The sequence below is a fragment of the Somniosus microcephalus genome, chromosome 8, assembly GCF_052327205.1.
Source record: "Somniosus microcephalus isolate GS21.2 chromosome 8, FLI_Smic_1.0, whole genome shotgun sequence".
Classification (NCBI taxonomy): domain Eukaryota; kingdom Metazoa; phylum Chordata; class Chondrichthyes; order Squaliformes; family Somniosidae; genus Somniosus; species Somniosus microcephalus.
In genome coordinates this window covers 14,419,216-14,431,460 of record NC_140994.1, presented here as the reverse complement: position 1 = coordinate 14,431,460, position 12,245 = coordinate 14,419,216, and the positions used below count along the sequence as shown (strand labels likewise).

The 12,245-nt window shown below is 45.1% G+C and overlaps 1 protein-coding gene across 2 annotated transcripts in view; it reads left to right on the top strand.

Annotated features, from left to right (window-relative positions):
• Window positions 1–12,245, top strand: part of LOC147113329 (ectonucleoside triphosphate diphosphohydrolase 4-like) — a 97,907-nt gene that overhangs the window by 66,148 nt on the left and 19,514 nt on the right. For both annotated transcript variants that reach the window (XM_085994262.1, XM_085994263.1), the window contains 2 exons: window positions 1,398–1,722; window positions 7,070–7,155. In XM_085994262.1, coding sequence (XP_085850388.1) covers window positions 1,398–1,722; window positions 7,070–7,155 — 411 coding nt within the window. The remainder of the gene's footprint in view (window positions 1–1,397; window positions 1,723–7,069; window positions 7,156–12,245) is intronic.

Below are 12,245 nucleotides of genomic sequence, written 5' to 3'. Positions count from 1 at the left end.
TTAGGCTGGAGAGCTCTTTTTCGGCCGGCACGGACACAATGGGCCGAGTGGCTTCCTTCTGTGCCATAAATTTCAATGATTCTATTCTATAAGGGGAGAATCACACGGGATTCCTGCTCATAGTCCCTATCCAGCAATCCTTGCAATCCAGCAATTCTTGGTGAGAACGGGATCAGACTCCACTGTGATGCCGTTTGCAGTCAAAGAGTCACTGTCCATGCTCACACACGATTCAATGTCTACTTGGTTGGTGTACTAGAGGGGAAGCCAGCAAATGTGGCGATGCACCCTAGCTAAGAGAGGAAGAGCAGAAGATGGGGGGGAAAAATGGGAAGAAATATACAGGAACCGGTAAAAATCCCATTGAAAAGTGGAGTGATGTTTTTGTCACACATCGCTAAAGAGGCATCTTTCAGACACACGGGATGTCCCAAGGCGCTGTTTTTAGTTGCTAGGAGAATATACTCTGACATGCAGAAGCCTGTGATAAACCTGTACTGTGTTAAGTGAATAGTATTTCAGTTTGATTTCTGCCCCCCCCCCCCCCCCCCCCAAATAGAACATAAGAAATAGGAGCAGGAGTAGTCCATTCAGCCCCTCGAGCCTGCTCTGCCATTCAATAAGATCATGGTTGATCTGATCTTGGCCTCAACTCCACTTTCCCGCCCGCTCCCCAGAACCCTTGATTCCCCTGTTTTTCAAAATTCTGTTATCTCCACCTTGAATATATTCAATGACTCCACCTCCACAGCTCTCTGGGGTAGAGAATTCCAAAGATTCACGACCCTCTGAGAGAAGAAATTCCTCCTCGCAAGTATCCATTATTCTATACATAGAAACCCTTTGAATCCCTCGAGCAGATCCCAGCCTGTAACTCATCCCAGGTACCCATTATTATACTGATCATCAAAATTCTGTTATTTCAGTACAAGCATTTATCATAGAATTATATATTGACACCATATTGCACACTTCAGCACTGAGTTAGTGGCTCTCACTCTTCTTTGCAAATGATGCGTAGAATAACAGGAAAGAAGTTATTGGCTGGGATTTAATCGAGGGGTTCAGAGGGTTTATATACAGCATAACAATGGATACCTGGGATGAGTTACAGGCTGGGATCTGCTCGAGGGATTTAAAGGGTTTCTGTGTATAGAATAATGGATACTTGTGAGTCATTGCAAAGCGGCAGTGTCATTAGAGTTTAGGAGGCTTGCGTTTATCACCAGGACAAGCTAAGTACATATAAAACTGAGTCCAAAAAAAAGTCGAAAATAAAAATGAATTTGAAATTTAGATGGGTGCCGTTTTCTAAATGGAACAAGTGAAAGGGGGAGGAAAGACTATTTAACTCGCTGGAGCGTCTTTGGAGTATAAAGCTGTTGCCTTTTTCGCAGATTGCTTGGACAGCATATGGGTGTCCGTGCAGAGGGCCCCTACCTCGATCCCTGTTTGTCTGTTGAAACAACCGACACCATTCAGAAGGCTGAACAGACCTTGCACTTGAAAGGAGCCGGGAACTTTGACGAGTGTTGCAAGCAAATAAAACCATTCCTGAACAAAGGGAATGAGACCAACGCATCCCTCAATGGGGCTTATCAGTCGCCCATTGACTTCTATAATAGCGAATTCTACGGATTCTCAGAGTTTTATTACTGTACTGAGGACGTGTTGCGCATGGGAGGTCAATACGATGCTGTTAAGTACACAAAAGCAGCCAAGGTATGGAACCCCAATACTTCTCTCACGTGGTCATAAAAATCATTTTTTATAAAATCCAACACATAGCATTTACAGCACAGAAACAGGCCATTCGGCCCAACTGGCCCATGCCAGTGTTTATGTTCCACACGAGCCTCCTCTCACCCCTCTTCATCTCATCCCATCAGCATAACCTTCTATTCCTTTCTCCCTCATGTGTTTTATCTTGCTTCCCCATCATTGCATCTATGCTATTAACCTCAACTACTCCTTGTGGTAGCAGGTTCCACTTTCTAACCACTCTCTTGACCAGCAGTGGCTGACATTTCATAGATGGGAGAAGTTGTTTGAGACATTCATCCATCCAGAAAGACGCTACAATTTATTTTTCTTCTCCCCCTCCACCCCCTGCCCCCGACCACGCCATCATGGTATCCAGTGATTCGAGGGTTGTTGCTTCTACAGTTCTATCCAGGAGTCCATGTCCATTCCATGTGTTGATCTCTCTTTGTGTGATATCAGTCCTAAATTTGCCTTTTACTAATTTAAATCACTGTCACCTTGTGTTATTGTCACAGTTTAGTTTGATGCAATGTTCCAGATCTACCTTTTCCACACCATGTAAAGGACAAACTGATTTAAATAGTCCTCGGGATATCCCAAAGTGCTTTACAACTAATGGAGTACTTTCTGAAGAGCAGTGAGAGTTGCGTAGGTAAATGTGGGAGCCAAAAATGCACATAGTATGATCCCACAAACAGTAAATGAATGAATGATCAGTCCTTCTGTTTTGGCAGTGTTGGCCAAGGCAGGAATGTTGGCCAGGACATTGGGAGATGCCCAGTGTTCTCCCAGTATCTTGGGAGTTTACCATTTTGTATTACCACAAGCTCACCTCTCTCGCCTCTTTCCCAAGGACCATTTCCTCTTGATGCCAAAGTCCTCTGACGCTAGAGATCTTTTTTGAATCACCTCAAAGGCTTGAATATCTATCTTGCGTCTTGGTGACCAGAACTGGGCACAGTACACGAGATGTGGTCCGACTAAGGCACTATACAGTTTGAGTATAACTTTCCTTGACTGTTGCGGTTCAACGTTCTATTTGCCTCGTTGTTCGCTGCTTCAGAGTGATTGGACATGTTGCCCGTCTAGTCTACTAAAACTCATGGTCTCTTTCAACCTCCATCTTCCACGTTTACTCGTGTCAGCACAACAGATAACTGCAGCGACCCTAGTTCAAAGTTGTGGCTGCTCTTAGTTGGTCTCTGAATAGGATCTCCATGATCATGTACATATCAGCAATGACAAGGTATGAATGAAATGTTGATTTAAAAAAAATTACTTTATAAATCTGGTCAAAGATTTCCCCCCTATGTTTGCATCTGTAGTTTCTGAACTCTCTCGCACACCTGATCGAATTGTGATGGGTCTTGGGAGAGTGTACAAAGGCACTATCGGTGAGAAAGTAAGAGCCTTTGATCAAACTCACAGGATGACCGAGCTTTTCTGCCGTTGCCATCGATGTCTTTCAACACCAGCTTCAGAATAGTGTTTTTTCAAATTCTTTCCCCTCCGCCTGACCACCTTTCCACATCAACAACCTGCAGCGATGAGAGTGGGGCAGTCTGTGCATATTTGGCAGGAGGTTAGTTGATCAGAGAGACAGTGTCCGGTTCAAAGAAGAAAGCGATGAGTGAAGATCGGGGCCCGCACCCATAGGAAATGGAGAGCGAGGACGCAGCCACCTTACCAGTCTTGCTGGCAGACGTCTTGCTTTTTTTTTTCCTTTGGATGTTGTAGTGTATGTACCTTTAAGAGAGAACTACTTTTACAGCTCCTGTATACTGTAGTACCGGCAGTGACCACACCTGTATATAAGCCTTGAGCAGGCATCTGTACTGTTAGTTTTTTAGACTACCCTCATCCAGTAAACACCTGTTGATTGTTGATCTGCAGTCTCCGTCTATTTATTGAAGAACACCATACCTTAAGATTCACGGATTCAACAGTGGCGACGAGGTCGATTCAAATCTACCTGCAACTCTGCATTTCCTTCCAAGGATTCGCTCCGGGAGGACAGTGGAAGAAAGTCAAGGCCAGAAGCACGGGCGTCGACCACGAGCAACCGCCCAGTCATCCGGCAGAGAGTGAACATCGCAGGGGAGGCTGTTGAGAGCTGGGCTTGGTTCTCCAGCCACGACGATCCAGCAACAGGCTGGCAACAGGTACAGCGCAGGCCCTTCCCAGACAGCGGCGGCTGGAGCCGACCGACGGCACAGAAAAGGCCGAGCAGCGTCGACGGGGTAAGAGAGAGGGTAAAGCGCACAGGGCGCAGCCGGGGGTTGAAGACCGAGCGGCATAGACGGAAAACAAAAAGAGAGATTGGGTAGAGCACAGCCGGGGTTCAGGACCGAGCGGCGGCAACGAGAGAGGCGCACAGGAGAACACGCAGAGCGCAGCCAGGGCTCAAGGGCTGAGCAGCGTCCGCGGGGAAAGAAAGGAAGCGCGGGAGACGCCATTTGAGCTGCGGAGAAGAAGGGAGAGGGCGGGAGACGCCATTTTTGAAGCCGCAGCGGAGAAGAAGGGCAAGCGCGGGAAGAAAGGAAAGCGCGGGAGACGCCATTTTGAGCCAGCGGAGAAGAAGGGAGAGCGCGGGAGACGCCATTTTAGCCAGTCTAACCACACCCAGGGATGCCGAAGAGTGGCAGTGTCACAGCGTTCGACAATGAAGTCGAAGATTGGGCGACATGTGGAGCGCATTGAGGTGTACTGCAAGGCGAATGAAGTGCCAGATGCCAGGAAGGCACTGGTTTTGTTGAATTCCATGGGTGCAAAAACACATGGCTTACTGCGAAACCTAGTAACCTCAGAGAAGCCAGTGGATAAGGATTTCGAAAGCATAGTGGAAATCCTACAGGACCACTTAAACCCCACACCGCTGCTGATAGCAGAAAGATTTAAGTTCCACAAAAGGAACCAGCATAAAGACGAAAGTAATGCTGAGTGTTTAACGGAACTACGCAAGCTATCGAAACACTGCCAGTTTGGAATGTGACTAGCAGATACATTAAGGGACAAGTTTGTGTGTGGGCTTCAAAGTGAAGGAACCCAGAAACGGCTTCTATCAGAAAAGGATCTTACGCTGGACAAGGCTTTCAGCATGGCAGTATCACACGAAGCAGCCGCACGGGGCGCTGCAGAGATACAACGGAGACCGCAAGAATATGGCACCAATGAAATGTCATATGGAGCAGGGAAGTGTTATCGCTGCGGCAGAACAACACACGACCAGAAGAATTGTTGGTTCAAGGACCAAGTGTGCAGACAGTGTGGGAAAGCAGGACACATAGCAAGAGTCTGCAGGTCAGGGAAGAAAACCAGCAGCAAGAAATCTCCACAGGAGAAGTACAAAAAGGTACATAAGGTGACGGACAGTAGTTCAGACGAACAGAAAAGTGATACAGACTCCGGAAGCAAGGAGCTGGGTTGTCTGAAACTACATAATGTAATCAAAATGGAGGATCACCAGACTATCTGGGTCACGCTCAAGATAGACGGAGTCCAAGTGAAAATGTAATTGGACACAGGATCAGCCCTAACAGCCATAAACCGAAGGGACTACAAGCGGCTATTCTCACACATACCCTTGAAAGCTACAGAGATTGTCTTGAAGACGTACACGGGGCAAAAAGTCTACCCCAAAGGAAAAATAAGGGTGAACGTGATATACAACGGCCAGGAAATACCAAAAATGGACCTATATGTATTGACAAATCGAGGACCTGACAAAGAGCTGCTCAGGATGCCAGAAGGTCCAAAATGTACCACCACATGCCCCTCTACACCCATGGGAGTGGCCCTCCTCTCCATGGCAACGGGTGCATATTGATTTTGCTGGTCCATTCATGGACTCAACGTTCTTAATAGCCGTGGATGCGCACTCGAAATGGCCTGAGGTGATCAAAATGTCCTCCACCACTACGGAGAAAACGATTGCAGTCCTACGGACCATATTTGCCAGGAACGGCTTGCCAGAGCAGATTTGCTCTGATAACGGACCACAGTTTGTGTCCGAAGAGTTTCGGAAATTTATGAGAAGGAATGGGGTAAGGCATTACACATCCGCCCCGTATCATCCAGCCACAAATGGATTGGCTGAGAGGTTCGTACAAACCTTTAAAAAGGCAGTAAGGGCCATGTGCGATGATGACATTCCACTACAGCATAAGGTGGACAATTTCCTGTTAGCCTACAGAAATGCGACACATGCAGTTACCAACCAGACCCCGGCCATGATGTTCTTTAACCGAAGGTTGAGATCTCGTCTGGATTTGCTCAGACCAAATGTGTGAAGAAATGTTGAGAATAAGCAATTCCAGCACATCAATGAGAAGCCGACAAGGAGCTTCAATGTAGGACAACCAGTCTTGGCCCGCGACTACCGAACAGAGAAATGGCAACCCGGAACGATATGCACACGGCAGGGGCCACTAATGTACACAGTGGATGTCGGGGAGAACATTGTGAGACGCCATGTCGACCAGATCCTAGCGTCACAGGAACGAGTCAACCCCATGTCTCGCGTACCTGGGGATGAACCCGACATACCGGTAGCATCTACCCCAGAAACAGTAGCAGCGGAAACTGATGAACTAACCGACGACAGGGGGCCAGAATCGCCTCCGCACCAAGAACAAGACACTCAGGAAAGGCGCTATCCAGAAAGGATCAGGAAGCCGCCCCAAAGACTGAATCTATAAATGGACTATTTCAATTAATGTGCATGTTAAAGTGTTAACTGTTATTTGAATGTTATGGTACTGTTAATCTAAAAGGGGAGGAATTGTAGTGTATGTACCTTTAAGAGAGAACTACTTTTACAGCTCCTGTATACTGTAGTACCGGCAGTGACCACACCTGTATATAAGCCTTGAGCAGGCATCTGTACTGTTTTTTAGACTACCCTCATCCAGTAAACACCTGTTGATTGTTGATCTGCAGTCTCCGTCTATTTATTGAAGAACACCATACCTTAAGATTCACGGATTCAACAGATGTGAGTGACACTGGCAAGAATCCGAGACTTGTTTCTCTTTTAATAACAGAGTGGGAATTAACAGTCTGGAACTGGCAGGGGTGAGCCAGATGGGTTTTTAACTACAATTCAGCAGCCCAAATCACCTAAATTCAATTACACATTTGAGGAAAGGGGAATAGTAAAGCAACTTTTAGATACTGTAAATGCATCAGCTATACAGCAGATTTCAAAGTGTAGTTGTGCATTATTCTCTGTGTGTTCCAAGACATTTTTTGTGGTAACTGTATGCCTTTAAAACTGATTTCATTCTATCCCAACTTTTTTTTTTAGGATTACTGTGCTACCAAATGGACAACATTAAAAGAGCGATTTGATCATAATCTGTTTTCGTCTCATGCTGACCTTCACCGATTGAAGTAAGTGTGCCAGAGACTTATCTTAAAGTAGCAGAAGCACGAGAGTGAGCAGAGCCACATAAATCTCTGTCCAAGTAAACTGCCAAGGGCTGTGGTTAATGTGTGTGCACCAGTATATCATCAAATGAGACGCTGCATAAAGTGCAGCTCGCGTCACACAGGCAACTGTGTACAAAGAGTCCCCTTCAACCACCATCTGTCCCACCTGGCTGATCATCCAAATTCAGTACCCTGTCCCTGCCTTCTCCCCATATCCCTTGATCCCTTTAGCCTTAAGAAATATATCTAACTCCTTCTTGAATATATTTAATGAATTGGCTTCTACTGCCTTCTGTGGTAGAGAATTCCACAGGTTCACCACTCTCTGGGTGAAGAAATTCCTCCTCATCTCTGTCCTAAATGACTTACCCTTATCCTTAGACTGTGACCCCTGGTTCTGGACTCCCCGGCCATCGGGAACATCCTTCCTGCATCTAGTCTGTCTAGTCCTGTTAGAATTTTATAAGTTTCAATGAGATCCCCTCTCATTCTTCTAAACTCCAGCGAGTATAAGCCCAGTCGACCCAATCTCTCCTCATACGTCATTCCTGCCATCCCAAGTATCAGCCTGGTGAATCTTCGCTGCACTCCCTCCATGGCAAGAACATCCTTCCTCAGATAAGGCGACCAAAACTGCACACAATACTCAAGGTATGACCTCACCAAAGCCCTGTACAACTGCAGCAAGACATCCTTGTTCCTGTACTCGAACCCTCTCGCTACGAAGGCCAACATACCATTTGCCTTCTTAACCGACTCGTTAGCAGAATGCTCGGATAGGCAGCAGATGCAGGTCAATGCAGAGAAATGTGAAGTAATACATCATGGGTGGGGGAAAAAAGAACTGTGAGAAAAAGCCATGAGATTCTTAAGAGTGAAGGACCAGAGATCCAGGGGTGCAGATACATATAACTTTAAATGCACGTAGAAAAGACCATAATAAAGGTAAATAGGATTCTGGGTTTTATATTAAATATTAAAACAAGGAAGTGAGATTGAAATAAAAACAAAATGCTGGAGAAACTCAGCAGGTCAGGCAGCATCTGTGAAGGGAGAAACAGAGTTAACGTTTCAGGTCGATGGCCCTTCGTCAGAAGTGATATTGAGCTTGTGCATGACATTGGTTAGTCAATAATTGGAGTATTCAGCCGTGTAAAGGGTACCGTGAAGATTCACTAGAATTATGCCAGTAATAAGAAGATAATAGTTATGAAGGCAGGCTTAAAAGATTGGGACTTTTCTTTCTGAAACAGGATTTAATCAAGGTTTTCAAAATTATGAAAGGTTTTGAGAGAGTAAATAGTGAACGATTGTTTTCACTAGTTGGCAAATCATTAACAAGGGGTCACTGACTCGGGAGTATCACTCGGAAGTATAAAGGGGGAAGTTAGAAGAGTTTGTTTTCACACAGCGTTATTGGAACATGAAATGCTTTACCATAAGTCCCTATTGAGGCAGAGATTATAACCTTTAAAGGGAACTCGGATTAGTATTTGAAAAGGAAGAAAATAAAAAGATACGAGCAAGGTGTGAGCCCACTCCAGAAACTTGAGCACCTAGTCTAGGCTGACACTTCAGCGCTGTACCGAGGGAGCCCGCTGCACTGTTGGCTGTAAAGTACTGTGGGACATCCTGAGGTTATGAAAGGCGGTAAATAAATGCAAGTTTTTTCTTTCTAAGGGAGTGGCTCCAGTTGCGGAGCTAGTACCACCACAGGCACAGTGGGCTGACCCACTGCCTCCCGCACTGTAAATTCTGTGACCCACCTACTTTTGTGCATCTGCCTTCCCCCCCCCCCCCCCCCCCCCCAGCTGGTTTTGGACGGATAAGATGGCAGCCCCTAAAACTGCCACTGCCGGAGAATTGCACAATTCAGCGAACGGTAATGACCAGTGTCACTTCCGCCAGAGAAAAATAAAGATTCCAAAAATCCTACAGTTCGGAGCTGGTCCCATATTGAAGTGACCGTCATGAGCTGTGTAGGTGTCGGATTAATGAAATGACCTCGATTAAACCTAATGAAGAGACCTTAATATGCATTCTTTTAATTTTCAATTACAAGCCTTTTCTGAGTATCATTTATGCAGTTACAAGAGCAGGAAAATGTTGACACTGTTCTAATATATTTTTGGAGTTAAAATGTTAAAAGTTTTTAATACTATTTCAGCATTGGCTGATAACTTCCGTTGGAGCTTGGAGAGGTTCTATTTTCTGCATTTTTTGATCTGGTCAAATGCTGGCCTGGTTTTAACAAAATCCTGCATGTCACATTTTTTGCATTGCCAAAACAACCGTGTCAACATACACGTGCAAGTGATTTATAAGGGCAGATTCTCCAAGCAGGCATGCTCCTTATTACAAAGTGCGAGTCATCAAAGTGTGCTGTGAGTTTGGGTAAGTGTGAGTTAGGGTAAGTGGGGTGTTAGGTGCTCTTTTCAAACTTTAACTCTGTGGGTTGTAGTTAATAAGGCCTTTCTGGTGCAGAGTGACTGTTGGTAAACCATTTAACTGGTGTAACTAGAGGGATTGATTTAATTTAAATCCAATTAATTAAAGGGGATACTAGCATCTAAAATCGGGCAGAGGGTGTCCATAACTAACAATAAAAAATTTAATTAATTACATCGAATGGAGCAGGTGATGTGTTACTGTTGCGAGATGTGGGAGCCGGTGAACCCCATTGAGGCTCACGGTGATTACGTCTGTGACAAGTGTCTGCTGCTACAGGAACTCCAGCTCCGTGTTGATGAGCTGGAGTCTGAACTTCAGACACTGCGACACATCAGGGAGGGGGAGAAGTACCTGGACTCTGTGTATCAGGAGGTGGTCACACCTATGAAGTTAATTAATTCAGATGTAGCCCATGGTCAGGGACAGGACGGTGTGACTACGAGTGAGGCAGGTACGGGGATCCAGGAGGTAGAGCTGGAGGAGCCGCAGCCCTTGCTCTTGTCCAACAGTTTGGAGGTTCTTACTCCCTGTGGGGACAGGAGCAGGGACTGCAGGGAGGATGAGCAACCTGGCCACAGCACCGTGGAACGGGGGGCCATTCAAGAGGGGGGAGTAAATAGAAATGTTGTAGTGGTAGGGGATAGTATTATTAGGGGGATAGATAGAGTTCTCTGCAGCCGAGAGCGAGAGTCCCGAAGGCTGTGTTGCCTACCCGGTGCCAGGGTTAAGGACATCTCCTCTGGGCTGGAAAGAAACTTGCAGTGGGAGGGGGTGGATCCAGTTGTCGTGGTCCATGTTGGTACAAACGACATAGATAGGACTAGGAAGCCGGTTCTGTTAAAGGAGTATGAGCAGCTAGGGGTCAAATTAAAAAACAGAACCTCAAGGGTAATAATGAGCCACGAGCGAATTTGGCTAGGACAAATAAAATTAGAGAGTTAAATGCGTGGCTCAGAGACTGGTGTGGGAGAAATGGGTTTTGCTTCCTGGGACACTGGCACCAGTACTGGGGCAGGAGGGAGCTGTTCCATTGGGACGGGCTTCACTTGGCCAGTGCTGGGATTAGAGTCCTGGCGGATCATATAACTAGGGCTGTAGAGAGGGCTTTAAACTAACTAGTGGGGGGGGAGGTTCCTAGAGAGCAAATAATAAAAATGACAACAGAGAAGGTCATAGACTTAGGTAGCAGTGGGGAAATTAAAAACCAGAGCGTGTCAGGAAGGGGCAGAAGGTATGGAGTAAAAGGTAAAGTAATAAAAAGGGCAAAAGCAGGAACTAAGTGTCACAAAACATATTTGAAAGTTGTCTATCTGAATGCACGTAGCATTCGTAACAAAATAGACGAGTTAATGGCACAAATAACTACATATGGGTATGATCTTGTGACCATTACAGAAACATGGCTGCAGGGTGACAATGCCTGGGAATTAAACATACCAGGTTATTTAACGATCAGGAAGGACAGGCAGGAAGGAAGGGGAGGTGGGGTGGCTATGTTAATAAAGGAAGGAATCACTGTAATACAGAGAAATGATATTGGGTCAAAAGATCAGGATAATGAAACAGTTTGGGTGGAGGTAAGGAATAATAAGGGGAAAAAAACACTAGTGGGCGTAGTCTATAGGCCTCTGAACAGTTGCAACTCTGTTGGACGGAGTATCAATCAGGAAATAGTTGAGGCTTGTAATAAGGGAACATCTATAATTATGGGGGATTTTAACTATCATATTAATTGGACAAATCAAATTGGGCAGGGCTGCCTTGAGGATGAGTTCATTGAGTGTATTAGGGATGGGTTTCTTGAGCAGTATGTAACTGAACCAACCAGGGGGCAAGCAACCTTAGATCTGGTCCTGTGTAACGAGACAGGATTAATTAAAAATGTCCTAGTAAAGGATCCCCTTGGAATGAGTGACCATAACATGGTTCAATTCCATATTCAATTAGAGGGTGAGAAGGTTGGATATCAAACAAGCGTGCTAAGCTTGAATAAAGGAGACTATGAAGGTATGAGAGCGGAATTGAGTAGAGTGGATTGGGAAAATAGATTAAAGGGTAAGACGATACATGATCAGTGGTGTACATTTAAGGAGTTATTTTACAACTTCCAAAAAAAATATATTCCACTGAGAAGAAAAGGGTGTAAAAGAAAAGACAGCCATCCGTGGCTAAGTAAAGAAATTAAGGATAGTATTCGACTAAAAACAAGGGCATATAAGGTAGCCAAATCTAGTGGGAGGCTAGAGGATTGGGAAAACTTTAAAAGACAGCAAAAAATAACAAAAAGATTGATTAAGAAAGGGAAGATAGATTATGAAAGTAAATTAGCAAAAAATATAAAAACAGATAGTAAGAGTTTTTATAGTTATATAAAAAGAAAAAGGGTGGCTAAAGTAAATGTTGGTCCCTTAGAGGATGAGACCGGGAAATTAATGGTGGGAAATATGGAGATGGCAAAAACACTGAATGAATATTTTGTATCAGTCTTTACAGTAGAGGACACTAAGAATATCCCAACACTGGACAAACAGGGGGCTATAGGGGGGGAGGAGCTAAACACGATCAAAATCACTAAGGAAGTGGTACTCGGTAAAATAATG